Source organism: Natator depressus, chromosome 4 (genome assembly GCF_965152275.1).
Source record: "Natator depressus isolate rNatDep1 chromosome 4, rNatDep2.hap1, whole genome shotgun sequence".
Classification (NCBI taxonomy): domain Eukaryota; kingdom Metazoa; phylum Chordata; order Testudines; family Cheloniidae; genus Natator; species Natator depressus.
Genome location: NC_134237.1, coordinates 136,254,960 through 136,268,794, shown reverse-complemented (window position 1 = coordinate 136,268,794; position 13,835 = coordinate 136,254,960). Strand labels below are relative to the sequence as shown.

The following is a 13,835-nucleotide window of genomic DNA, read 5'->3' as shown; positions in this document are numbered from 1 at the left end:
AGGGATGTTGTAAGACTTTATTTCAGGACCGTTTCCATCATCTGCCCTGAAGCCATCTCCAGTGCTGGGGTAGTGACAGGTTTCACTGAAGTGGGATTGCATTCGGAGACTTGCAGCGACAAGGGCCACTGGCTCAGCGAAACAATGGGGGCCCGATTCTCTACTACCTTGCATGGCATGATGTCACTTACCTCTGTGTCAACTGAATGCAAGGTGGGTGCAAAATGCTACCTGGCAGCACTCCCCTCTCGCTCACCCGAGGTAGCATTTTACTCCCAATTTGCACAGGTTTAAATGGCTACAGAAGGTGCACGGCAGTGCTGAATCCAATACCTTAATATGTCCGGCTGAGCAGGTTGGTCAAGTTAGGTCAGGAGGGCCACAGAGCTGGCAGAAGTTGTGTGCAGCCAACTTCAAAGTGCACAGAGCTGCCACCAGCGATTAGTCAATAGCTCAGGGAGGTCTCCCTTTAGGCTAATTGAGTTTGTTTGTAGTTAGGGGGTTTTAAAGCCCTTTGAAGATATAAAGTGTTGTGTGTTTTTACCATAACCTCACTTTATGGTTAATGGGTTGAGTGAGTTTCTATATTTGCAATTTGCCCCATTAATCCCATTTAATGACATATTTCACTATTCTATTGGCCCTTGCTCACTAAAATATACTCATTTGATCATTCCAACCCAGTGGCTTTCAACCCTGTGGTCCGCAGACCCCTGCTGGTCCACAGACTGTGTCAAACATTTCCAAAGGGGTCTGCACCTCCATTTGATATTTTTTAGGGGTCCCCATATGAAAAAAAAAGGTTGAAAACCCCTGTTCTAACCCCTGATGATCCTAGAAAAACGTGGGTGAATAGGTCTCAGGATTGGACAAAAAGAAGGATTCTAGGTGGACTCCTCCTGAAGGTCGAGACAGCAGACTGGACTTCTACATAGAGTGCTTCCGCCGACGTGCACGGGCTGAAATTGTGGAAAAGCAGCATCACTTGCCCCACAACCTCAGCCGTGCAGAACACAATGCCATCCACAGCCTCAGAAACAACTCTGACATCATAATCAAAAAGGCTGACAAAGGAGGTGCTGTCATCATCATGAATAGGTCAGAATATGAACAAGAGGCTGCTTGGCAGCTCTCCAACACCACTTTCTACAAGCCATTACCCTCTGATCCCACTGAGAGTTACCAAAAGAAACTACAGCATTTGCTCAAGAAACTCACTGAAAAAGCACAAGATCAAATCCGCACAGACACACCCCTGGAACCCCGCCCTGGGATATTCTACCTACTACCCAAGATCCATAAACCTGGAAATCCTGGGCGCCCCATCATCTCAGGCATTGGCACCCTGACAGCAGGATTGTCTGGCTATGTAGACTCCCTCCTCAGGCCCTACGCTACCAGCACTCCCAGCTACCTTCGAGACACCACTGACTTCCTGAGGAAACTACAATCCATCGGTGATCTTCCTGATAACACCATCCTGGCCACTATGGATGCAGAAGCCCTCTACACCAACATTCCACACAAAGATGGACTACAAGCCGTCAAGAACACTATCCCCGATAATGTCACGGCTAACCTGGTAGCTGAACTTTGTGACTTTGTCCTTACCCATAACTATTTTACATTTGGGGACAATGTATACCTTCAGATCAGCAGCACTGCTATGGGTACCCGCATGGCCCCACAGTATGCCAACATTTTTATGGCTGACTTAGAACAACGTTTCCTCAGCTCTCGTCCCCTAACGCCCCTACTCTACTTGCGCTATATTGATGACATCTTCCTCATCTGGACCCATGGAAAAGAAGCCCTTGAGGAATTCCACCATGATTTCAACAATTTCCATCCCACCATCAACCTCAGCCTGGTCCAGTCCACACAAGAGATCCACTTCCTGGACACTACAGTGCTAATAAACGATGGTCACATAAACACCACCCTATACCGGAAACCTACTGACCGCTATGCCTACCTACATGCCTCCAGCTTTCACCCTGACCACACCACACGATCCATCGTCTACAGCCAAGCTCTGCGATACAACCGCATTTGCTCCAACCCCTCAGACAGAGACAAACACCTACAAGATCTCTATCAAGCATTCTTACAACTACAATACCCACCTGCGGAAGTGAAGAAACGGATTGATAGAGCCAGAAGAGTTCCCAGAAGTCACCTACTACTGGACAGGACTAACAAAGAAAATAACAGAACGCCACTAGCCGTCACCTTGAGCCCCTAACTAAAGCCCCTCCAACACATTATCAAGGATCTACAACCTATCCTGAAGGACGACCCATCACTCTCACAAATCTTGGGAGACAGGCCAGTCCTTGCTTACAGACAGCCCCCCAACCTGAAGCAAATACTCACCAGCAACCACATACCACACAACAGAACCACTAACCCAGGAAGCTATCCTTGCAAAAAAGCCCGTTGCCAGCTGTGCCCAGATATCTATTCATGGGACACCATCACAGGGCCTAATCACTTCAGCCACACTATCAGAGGCTCGTTCACCTGCACATCCACCAATGTGATATATGCCATCATGTGCCAGCAATGCCCCTCTGCCATGTACACTGGTCAAACTGGACAGTCTCTACGTAAAAGAATAAATGGACACAAATCAGATGTCAAGAATTATAACATTCATAAACCAGTCGGAGAACACTTCAATCTCTCCGGTCACTCAATTTCTGATCTCAAAGTGACTATCCTTCAACAAAAAAACTTCAAAAACCGATTCCAATGAGAGACTGCTGAATTGGAATTAATTTACAATTAACTTAGGCTTGAATAGAGACTGGGAATGGTTGATTCATTATAAAAAGTAACCTATTTCCCCTTGTTTATTCCTCCCCCCTCCCCCCCTCCCCCACTGTTCCTCAGACGTTCTTGTTAAACCCTGGATTTGTGCTGGAAATGGCCCACCTTGATTATCATACACATTGTAAGTGATCGCTTTAGATAAGCTATTACCAGCAGGAGAGTGGGGTGGGGGGAGAGAAAACCTTTTGTAGTGATAAACACCCATTTTTTCATGGTCTGTGTATATAAAAACCATCTTCTGTATTTTCCACAGTATGCATCCGATGAAGTGAGCTGTAGCTCATGAAAGCTTATGCTCAAATAAATTGGTTAGTCTCTAAGGTGCCACAAGTACTCCTATTAATTGGAGGGTTTCCCCTATTTTTTGTCATCAGCAAAAATGACTAATCAAAAATCCTCCAGCCACTGTGCTTATTCCCCCAATTCCAAACTGCCCTTCCCACATGCCTTCCCAGCTCCCAACAGTACCCCACCCAGACACTGAAACCTCCAACCTCACCCCTGCCAACGTCTACCTGAGCCAAAAATAAGCTGCACGCTGAAAATGGAAGGACATTGTACCTAGTTAATATTTAAACCTGACACAGAAGGACCCAGTAGTGATTTCATTTTCTTATTGAATTCAATCAAACCTGAAAGTTTAAATTGATCTGCACCTGGCACAGAATTCCACAAGTGCTGCAGAAACTAGGTGCCGGTGAGTTCACAGGGTCTGGTGTGTTCCATTACCCAAAACGTAGAAGCCACCCACACTAACTACAAGGCCTTCACTTGTGACATTGTTAAGTTGCCTGTAATCAGGCAACTTAACAATGGGCTCTTTACCCATGTTAAGTTCTACTTGCTTACTCAGTTGACCAGCTGGGGTTACTCGGCTTCAAAAAGAGGCAGCAGAAAGGAAGTCGCCATTCTAAGGGAGGCTTGGGTGGAGGTTTTCTTGCAGGAAGACACTGCTGCTGACTTGCTCAGTTGCTTCTGAGTTACTGAATGGAGAAGGGCTGCTGCTTGTGGTTCCTGAAGACCACATCAGAAGCGAAGCAGGAAGAGCTTGCCACTGACTTACCACACAGCCCCGGACACTTCACTAAACTTGCCTGCTTCAGTAGCCCAACTTGTAAAATGGGGCTAATGCTGCCCTACCCGTAGAGCACAGGGGCGTTGGCAAATTGGTCAGCACAGAGATATACAGTAAAACCACAGAGTTACGAACTCCAGAGTTACAAACTGACTGGTCAACCACGCACCCCATTTGGAACCGGAAGTATGCAATCAGGCGTGGCAGAGAAAAAAAAAACAACCCGCAAATACAATACAGAGATGCGTTAAACGTAAACTACTAAAAAATAGAGGGAAAGTTTAAAAAAAGATTTGACAAAGTAAGGAAATGGTTACTGTGCTTGTTTCATTTAAATTAAGATGGTTAAAAGCAGCATTTTTCTTCTACACAGTAAAGTTTCAAAGCTGTATTAAGTCAATGTTCAGTTGTAAACCTTTGAAAGAACCACCAGAACATTTTGTTCAGAGTTACAAACAATCTCCATTCCTAAGGTGTTTGTAACTCTGAGGTTCTACTGTATAGTCAGCACAGAATTAGTGATCCAGAAGCAGAAAGTGAAATTAACTAAAAACTGACTAGTTTAGTTTCCCTCGCCAAGAGGAAAGAAATATAAGATGTGAACATACTGGGTAAAATTTTCAAAAGTCACCTAGCAGCCCAAGTCCCATTGACATTTAATAGGAGTTGAGATCTCAGGAAGTCCTTTAGTGGGTAAAACTCTTTCAAAAGTGCCCATCAAATACAGGAACTCCAAACTTAAAGTCGTCCTGGTTAACGTTTAGTTGCTGATCAATCAGGGAACATGCTTGTTTAAAGTTGTGCAATGCTCCCTTCTAACGTTGTTTGGCAGCCGCCTGCTTTGTCACCTGCTTTGTCCACTGCTCGCAGGAAGAGCAGCCGGTTGGAACTAGCTGGTGGGTGGTTGGAACCAGGGTGGACCGGCAGCCCCCCATCAGCTCCCCGCTCCCCTAAGTTCCCTGTGCGGCAGCTGCTCAGCAGGCTATCAGTTGCTGGCAGTTCAGCTGTCCCTCCCCGCACTGCCATGTGCTGCTCCTGCTTTCTGTCTTGGAGCTGCTCCCCAAGACTCCTGCTTGCTGTTGGGGGGTGGGGGAGGCGGAGGGGAAGAAGAGGAGGGCTAATGTCAGGGTGTCCCCCTCCCCTCCGCTTCTGCACCCCGCTTACCCCATCTTCCATAGAGCAGGGGGAGGACATGGAAGGAGGGAGCTGCTGCCTTAGGCAGCAGCTGCAGTCTGGTCTCAGCTTGCTGATCTAATTAACAAACCAGTGTACTTCTGACCCCACTCTTCATACTTAAAGGGGCAATGAGCATCTCTCTCTCTCAAACACACACAGGGTGTGTCTCTCTGTCTGCCCTCCCTCCTTTCCGGCTGCCTTGTAGAATGTGAGAGTTAACCCTTGAGGGCTCAGCCAATTGCTAGTTCATCATTTAGCAGTAAGGCATTCCCTGGGAAATATCCCACCCTCTGACTCCTCCTCAACCAAGCTTCACAATCATCACCACTGTGTACCAGTATTAAATTGTTTGTTTAAAACTGGTGAAAAAAGTTTCCCTGGAACCTAACCCCCTCATTTACATTAAGTCTTACGGGGAAATTAGATTCGCTTAACATCGTTCGCGTCAAGTCGCATTTTCAGGAACATAACTACAATGTTAAGTGAGGGGTTCCTGTAGCAAGCACTAAGATTGTAATTTGTAACATCCGACTTGATTGTCAGATGTAGCAAGCACTGAACCCTCCCTCTGCCCCAAACTGCCGTGGGAGCGATGCTCTGATAACGTAAGGTGGAAGTCCATGAGGTGAGGAATGTCTTTGAAAAGTGATTTTATTTTTTCCTTTTATAATTCCCCCCTTTAATCTGGTTCCATGTGTCCACGGCCTCCTGCAACTGTAGCATTTTCCACAGGGGTACAAGGGAAGAGTTATTTTTTTCCCTTAATAATGAGCATGCAAGGTAGCCATACTTTATCATCCTTGTTCAAGCTGCAGGAAGCTAAACCTGTTGCACTCTGATAACATTGTAAGAAACCCTTTTAGTATGTGAACCGATTGTTTCAGCACCCCAGGCCCTTACCTCAAACAAACCAGGGATTGTACCTCTTATGCAGCCCTAGACCAGCATTCTCAAAACACCCTTTTATTTTTTTTTAAAAGCTTGAGTCTCCAAAGAGCAAACAAACTTTTCCTCCTGCTTCCACTCCAGGCAATGTTGCAAACCTAAACAAATTCTTAAGAACAGCATGATTCATGCAGAGCTAAAGGCACAGCGAGCCAAATGTACTTCAGAATTTATTTTCCTTGATGGACCAGGGATAAGCGACCAGTTAGAGTTACTGCATTCATCCTTTTTACTGAAGTCAGTGAACGCTGGGGTGGGGGGGTTCACTCCCTGCAATATCAGCAGGAAGATGGGGCTGAAAATGGCAGACAAGAATGCACAGGTGATGGAACTAGGGGTGCTCCTGCACCCCCTGGCTTTTAGTGGTTTCCATCAGACACAGGGTTTACAGTTTGGTTCAATGGTTCTCAGCACCCCCACAAGAACTCAACCGTCAAAAAGAATGAAGAGGATGGGGGTGGGAATTGCATCTCCATGATAGAACCAGCATATAAGAGGCACAAAGTTGAAACAGTTCCATGTGCATCAGACTCCTGCACCTGTGTAGAGGACGAATAACTATGCTATGCTAGAGCAATTAGAGATGCATAAGCAGGAGGAAAGAGGGAAACAGCAGAGCTGGGATTAGCCACTTCAAAAGGGTTCACTCACATTACCCAGTGTTACCCACCTACCACCCTCCTGGGGCTTGGGCAGCACAGTGCCACCCTGAATCAAAGGTCAGGGAGGCATCCTCCTTTGTAAGCAATGCACCTGTCACTAGCTATCTTGATCCCCCAGATCCCAATTGGGTGCAACAGGAAGTACAAAGAGAACGTTAGCTACCTAGGCATAATATTTTATAGCACTTTCCCACCAAGGATTTCAAATATGCTTTGTGAACATTACAGAGTTAAACCTCCATCCCGGAGAGAACTGTATCATCCCAAAGGCCCAGAAGGGGGACCTGCCTTGCCTGAGCTCACATAGTGGATCTGTGGCAGAAGCAAGAATAGAACCCAGGGCTCCTGACTCCCAGTCCTGTGCTTTACCCACAAGACCAGCCTTCCCCCTGCAGGAGACGCCGACAGATATTTATACCCCCTTAAAATTATTTTTTCCTATCACGGTATGGCTAGAAAATGGGTTTGGAAAGTGCATCTAATTTGGGATCACAGCTCCATTTACACTGTAGAGCAACGTCCTAACAGCACAGCTTTCTAGACTGTATCTTGGGGCAGCTTGGTTAAAGAGCTACAGTGGCCTCTGAAGTGTGACTGTAGGGAGCAGTTCAGCATAGTCCATAATCCTGGTTCTACTGACCTGGGTTTCTGAGAAGGTTCTTTGGTGTCCTTGGATCCAAACCAGCTGCTGCTCTTACTCTTCTCGTCTCCAGCAGCTGTTACTTGCGGAGATATGGTCAGGGATGATCCCAGCTTCTCCCCCAAGCTCTTGTTCCCTGCATCACCTTTAGTGCCCCCATGGTGGAAGAGGCCAACCTTGGACTTCTTGTCTTCCTTTCTGGTTTCCTCATGGGATTTGTCTTTCGTCACCTCCATGGAGAAGACCATCGGCGTTGCGATCTGCACAGGTTTGGTCTCTAAGCGGCTGCCTTCTTCCAACTTGGCTCTACCTAGATGGTTGCTGAGGGTTACAGCTTTGGTTGAGACCTTGTTCTCCTCTTGTACTGCTAAGCTGGGAGGAGAGGGAAGGAATCTGAGCTCTTCTTTCTGCTGCCTGACTCCCCATGGCAGGTCTTCAGAGTCAGGAGGAGGGAAGCCAGCATGGAAACCCTCCTCAGACTTTCTGGCGATATTCTGTAGAGGCAGGGACAGCGGCAAGGAGCTCGGTAGGCCAGACATCGGGCTCTTTGGTGCAGGTTCATCACTGTAAACATGGCTTCCATTGACACAGAGAGAGGATCTGGAGACAGAGTCATTCTTTGGCTTCGGACTTTGGATTACTTTCGGCTCAGCTACCACGTTAACCTGGGAGATCTCATCACTGAATGCTCTCTTGTGGGTTAATTTTGGCGAAGGCAGATAGTCTTTAACTAGAAGGAGGAAAAAGCAGCATCAAATGAGACCATCTGCCTTGACCCCACATATTTCACACAGCAACATTGCCTTCTACCACCTGCCAATGCTGAAGGTATCAGTGAAACTGCTCCAACTCCCACCCTCACAACCTCAGCTGTGGCTTCTCCCGATCATAATGTAATTATAATAAATCCTGAGACAAGGGCATGAGCACATTGCTATAGAAGTCTCACCAAGAGTAGCAATATGATCTCACTGAAGGATCAAGGGAGGAGGAAAGGAGGATAAAGCCTTCCTTTAAAATAAATCTGAAAGTTAGTAATAGAGGCAAGAAACTATCTGAAAAGATCTTAGCAGTATGTGGATTTGTGCGGAAGCATCGCTTAAAATTTTACATGGGGAAGGACTGCTCCTCTAAGATTCACTACAACGACTATGCTAACACACTGCTTTGTGAAGAACTGTCAATTTAGTTGAGGACATTATGGCGGATGGGAAAATGTGACTTAAGATTTTCCTGCATTTAGTCCCATTTCAGGTCATACAGTGCCTGGAGACACGCAATAACTTTTTGCAATTCGTTGTAGAGTCCAATCTGGAGAATTACCTGACATTAAATGGTGCACATCAGATTCGACCTTCCCACGCAATGTGGTTTTTCCCACGGATGCATATAATTGTGCGAGAGCAGTTATATGCATTCTCACTCCAGCACAACCCAGGGCATCAAACTTAAGGGAGCAGACAGCATTGTGTGGCTAAGAAGCTGGTTTTTTAATGCATTAATACTAGGGCTGTTGATTAATCAGTTAACTCATGCGATTAACTCAAAAAACTTAACTGCAATTAAAAAAAACAAATTGCGATTAACTGCAGTTTTAATCGCACTGTTAAACAATAGACTACCAATTGAAATGTATTACGTATTTTGGATGTTTTTCTACATTTTCATATATATTGTATTCTGTGTTGTAATTGAAATTAAAGTGGATATCATTTTTGATTATAAATATTTGCACTGTAAAAATGATAAACAAAAGAAATAGCATTTTTCAGTTCACCTCATATAAGTACTGTAGTGCAATCTCTTTGTCCTGAAAGTGCAACTTACAAATGTAGATTTTTTTTGTTACATAAACTGCACTCAAAAACAAAACAATGTAAAACTTCAGAACCTACAAGTCCACTCAGACCTACTTCTTGTTCGGCCAATCGCTAAGACAAACAAGTCTGTTCACATTTATAGGAGGTAATGCTGCCCTCTTCTTATTTACAGTGTCACCAGAAAGTGAGAACAGACATGTAAATATCTTGCAACACCAGCTACAACAGTGCCATGAGAACGCCTGTTCTCACTTGCAGGTGACATTTTAAACAAGAAGTGGGCAGCATTAGCTCCTGCAAATGTAAACAAACTTGTTTGTCTGAGCGATTGGCTGAACAAGAAGTAGGACTAAGTGGACTTGCAGGCTCTAAAATTTTACATCCTTTTATTTTTGAATGCAATTATTTTTGTTCATAATTCTACATTTGTAAGTTCAACTTTCATGATAAAGAGATTGCACTTCAGTAATGGTACAAGGTTAATTGAAAAATACGATTTCTTTTGTTTTTTTACAGTGCAAATACTTGTAATCAAAAATAAATATAAAGTGAGCACTGTCCACTTTGTATTCTGTGTTGTAATTGAAATCAATATATTTGAAAATGTAGAAAACATCCAAAAATATTTAAATAAATGGTATTCTATTATCGTTTAGCAGCGCAATTAATCACGATTAATTTTTTTTTAATTGCTTGACAGCCCTAATTAATACTTATTGTTACCAAGGACCCGCTTCTTGATCTAATAAGGGAATTTCTGAATGTACTGTCTCAGGCCAATCAAATCGTTTGTGGATTAATTACAGATTTCTTTCAGCAAACAATAAAAGCTAATGCACCGAGATGGCATCCCAGTTCTGTGCATTGCCTTTGGAGTGCTGAGACTGACAGAACTCAGATTGCTTTAGTCACTGGAGTCCAGCCACTGTCTGTTCAGACACTTTTCATCCAAGCCTGAAAGATTCCCTGAGACAGGAGACGCAGCAGGGAAGCTCACTAAATTAATGCTCCATTCTGCTTGACCACTGTGCGTTCAGGGCTCACTGCTGGGAAGACACCGGATGCTTGGAACCTACTTTCGAGAGGCAGAGCAGAATTCTCTGTCTGTGGTGTATGATGATCATCATCACTGGAGATTTTTAAGAGCAGGAGAGACAATCACCTGTCAGGGAAGGTCAAGATAATACTTAGTCCTGCCCTGAGTGCAGGGGACTGGACTAGATGACCTCTCAAGTTCCCTTCCAGTCCTACAATTTGAAGAACAGAAAAAATGGATCCACAGTGAATCTTTAACGTATGGATGGGCAGAGCTTTTGGGGACAGCATAGAATGCAGCTCCTGGCATCCATATGTTAGGACTCACCATTTCTCCCACCTCTGCTCCAAGCAGATTAACAGGGGGGGGCCATTTTCTCTTTCAAATGGCATTCACTAGACCCCAAGGAGAGAGTTCAACACCTGCTGAAGGATGCTGCTCTTCCAGCTGAGGCTTAGGGACTACACTCTTTCAGAACCATTTTCCTGAGCTGAAGACAGCTTGGTCTTCAGCTGCACTCTGAGCCCTGGGGAGTTGGCAGGGCACCACGGGGGAATTTTGCCTTGCTACAGACTGCTGTACCAGTTCTGTGCATAAACAGAGGGTGTCAATCTCCAGGTCTGTCAATCTGGCATTAGAACAGCCCCACCTACCATTCATTACTGGGGGAGTATCTCTGGCACCTTCATGCCAGCACCCCAGCCCCAGCCACTCAAGCGTATAGTGAGCCTCACAGAGGAAAAAGAAAAGGAGTACTTGTGGCACCTTAGAGACTAACCAATTTATTTGAGCATAAGCTTTCGTGAGCAACAGCTCACTTCATCGGATGCATCCGATGAAGTGAGCTGTAGCTCACGAAAGCTTATGCTCAAATAAATTGGTTAGTCTCTAAGGTGCCACAAGTACTCCTTTTCTTTTTGCGAATACAGACTAACACGGCTGTTACTCTGAAACCTGTCACAGAGGAAAGTAACTTATAAAAGACACTCCCTTCCAGTGAGCAATCAGTTAATGTACCCAAAGTACCCTAGACAGCCCCTTATTTAGTGATTAAAATCAGTATCCTCTTACCAGAGCGCTCTGTGGACAGACTGCTGTGTCTGCTCGGGGATTTGGTTACCTCGGGAACATTGATGGTTATGCCAAAGTTGTTAGCCAGGCTACCGCTGGCTGAGGAGATGGTGCTGTCGGAGCCCAGCGAGGTGTTGGACTGGGTCAGGGAGGACTTGCGGAGCTTGTTCTTGAAGAAACCGCCCTTGCCTTTGGATTTCTTGCCCCCTAGCTCGTAGTCCTCCTCCATGTCGAGGGCCCCCGTGCTGCTGGGGATGATAGCAGAGGCAGATTCCAAGTCGTATTTCTTCTTCCCCTTCATTTTGTCCTTCAGCTTGCCGAAGGGCGACCGGGGCTTGTCCTTCATGGAAAGATCGAACATGCTGGCCGTCAGGTTGTTGCGGGTAAACTGGATGGTGACCTGGATCGCTCCTCGCTCCTTCTCCTTTTTCCCGGCCTTGGAATGTAGCTTGTGCCACCTGGAGTTTGAGAGAAGAGGGGAGAAGAGCCTGTTATTTCCAAGACCAATGACTGAGCCAGAAGGTGCTCAGAGGGAAAGGCCTAAGACAAGAGACAGCAGGAAAACAGAACCGATCAGGTCTGCGCAGCGGCTCGGGGAATTAGCTGACATACTGCACAGGGGAGAGCACCTAGTCACTAAGACAGTGCAAACAGGCTGCTTTTCAAATCATGAGATTTGCTGCTTCTTGAGTTCCCACTCAGCTGTGATCCCTTCTCATAAGCCAGGGAGTCCTGGTGCATGGAGGCTTAGCTGCCATCAGTTTTGTTACATCCCTCAGAGCGGTCACTGGGGCTCTCCTTGGGGCGGGTGTGGTCCAAGTTCACTCCTAGGACACAACCTGCACTTCCACAGCACCCCATGTCTAAGGAACTTGGGGCACTCGACAAGCTAGTGAATTAACTCTTTCTACCCTCCTTGCGAGGTGAAGCAAGTTTTATGATCCCCATTCCAAAACTGGAGACGCAGAGACCCAGAGAGGAAAAGTGACTTCCCCAAGGTCACACGGCAACTCTCCGGCAGAGATGAGAACATAAGACAGGTCTCCTGACCCCCAAGTCCTGGGCCTTCTCTCCACAAAGGCCTGAGGTCCCATCCCACAGCCAGAGGATGGAGCCCTGTTGAAATAGCTTAGGTGATCTGGTGAGAGGAAGCCAAGCTCTCTGGACAACTGGCTTGTGGTACCTCCTTCCACCCATGCTTTAGCTCCCTTCTCCTGCTTTAGGAATCTCCTCCCCCACACTTCCCAGCTGTTGCTACCCTACTCAGTGTTGACTTCTCCACCACCCCAGGCTAATAAAGTGAAAGGCCTAATTTTTAAGGACCATGTTTTACTGCGAAGTGCCTAGGATTCTTTTCATGCCTACTTGCTGTATGAACAGTGTGCTGTTAGCCTACTCCTGCTTTGCTCGCTGTCTGGCTAGCTAAGTGTTCTAATGAACCACCGACATTACGCATGAAGGTCAGAAGTTCCTTGTTTATATGGAGACCTCCAAGGCCCAGGCTCCCAGACAGGACACATGACAGCTTTGATCTGATAAGGGCAGCAGGCCAGTGCACAGTAGGTACAAACGCAGCAAGGACTTCCTCCAGACGCTAATGGAGGCTAAGTGTGGACAAGGGGCTCTACATAGGATGTTGTGGGATTCCACGTGCGACTCAGTTATACTACATAAGGCTGATAGACAAGAAACTCGCTGGCAGGTCTCCCACCTCAACCAGGGCTTGGTCACCACCAGGGACAAAGATAATGCAAACAGAACGTAACAAGCTTTCCGACGATGTCTGAGCCAGCCCAGAATCCGGCTCTCCCCACTATGGGACAGTGTAACCCCCAGAGCTCATGTGGGGTCAGTGGGTTGATGAGATTCATATACACACACACAACTCAGGGCATGAAGGTGCCATTTGTAAACAGACCTTTTACCGATGCATGCCATATTTTAAGGCACATTCCTACATTCAGTTCTCACCCTATTTCCACTAAGTAACTTGTCCACATTAAGACAAATTACCCTCCATAGTAATACTAAATGTGCGTTCCAGAGGAAGGCCCTCACTGATCATGTTTTAAAAATGACTGGCCTATGAACAGACACAAGGTGGATGAGGTAATCTCTTTTATTGGACCAACTTCTATTGGTGAGAGAGAACAGAAAAGAAAAGAGATGACCTCACCCAGCTTGTGTCTCTAATATCCTGGGCCCAACATGGCTACAACAACACTGCACAGTCAATTAATACCTTCTTAAAGAAGATTCTGGTCAAAAGGAGACGAGCTTGGAAATTCAAAATTAAGGCTCGACTTGAAGAGCGGATTTCCCCCCTGCCCAAACCGTGACTGACTAGCTCTCCCAACCCGCCTGCCCTGTGCCTGAATTTGATTTTGCCATAAGGAGCGTCTGTTAGGAAGGGAGAAGAAAACCATTGCGGTATGGGAGAGGCAGAATAGTTGAGTGGTCCAAGCACACATCTGGAAGCCAAGAGTTTCTTTATTCCAATCCAATTCCACACCCCGCCCCCTCGGGAGAGGATGAGGGAACAAATAGGTGACAGATGTGAAGTGCACGTACCACA

The 13,835-nt window shown here is 46.1% G+C and overlaps 1 protein-coding gene across 3 annotated transcripts in view; it reads right to left on the bottom strand.

The window, feature by feature from the left end:
• Window positions 1-13,835, bottom strand: part of RAB11FIP5 (RAB11 family interacting protein 5) — a 111,417-nt gene that overhangs the window by 35,941 nt on the left and 61,641 nt on the right. For all 3 annotated transcript variants that reach the window (XM_074951952.1, XM_074951953.1, XM_074951955.1), the window contains exons 2-3: window positions 11,261-11,718; window positions 7,334-8,063 (exon numbers count right to left, since the gene is read on the bottom strand). In XM_074951952.1, the coding sequence (XP_074808053.1) occupies window positions 7,334-8,063; window positions 11,261-11,718 (1,188 nt within the window). The remainder of the gene's footprint in view (window positions 1-7,333; window positions 8,064-11,260; window positions 11,719-13,835) is intronic.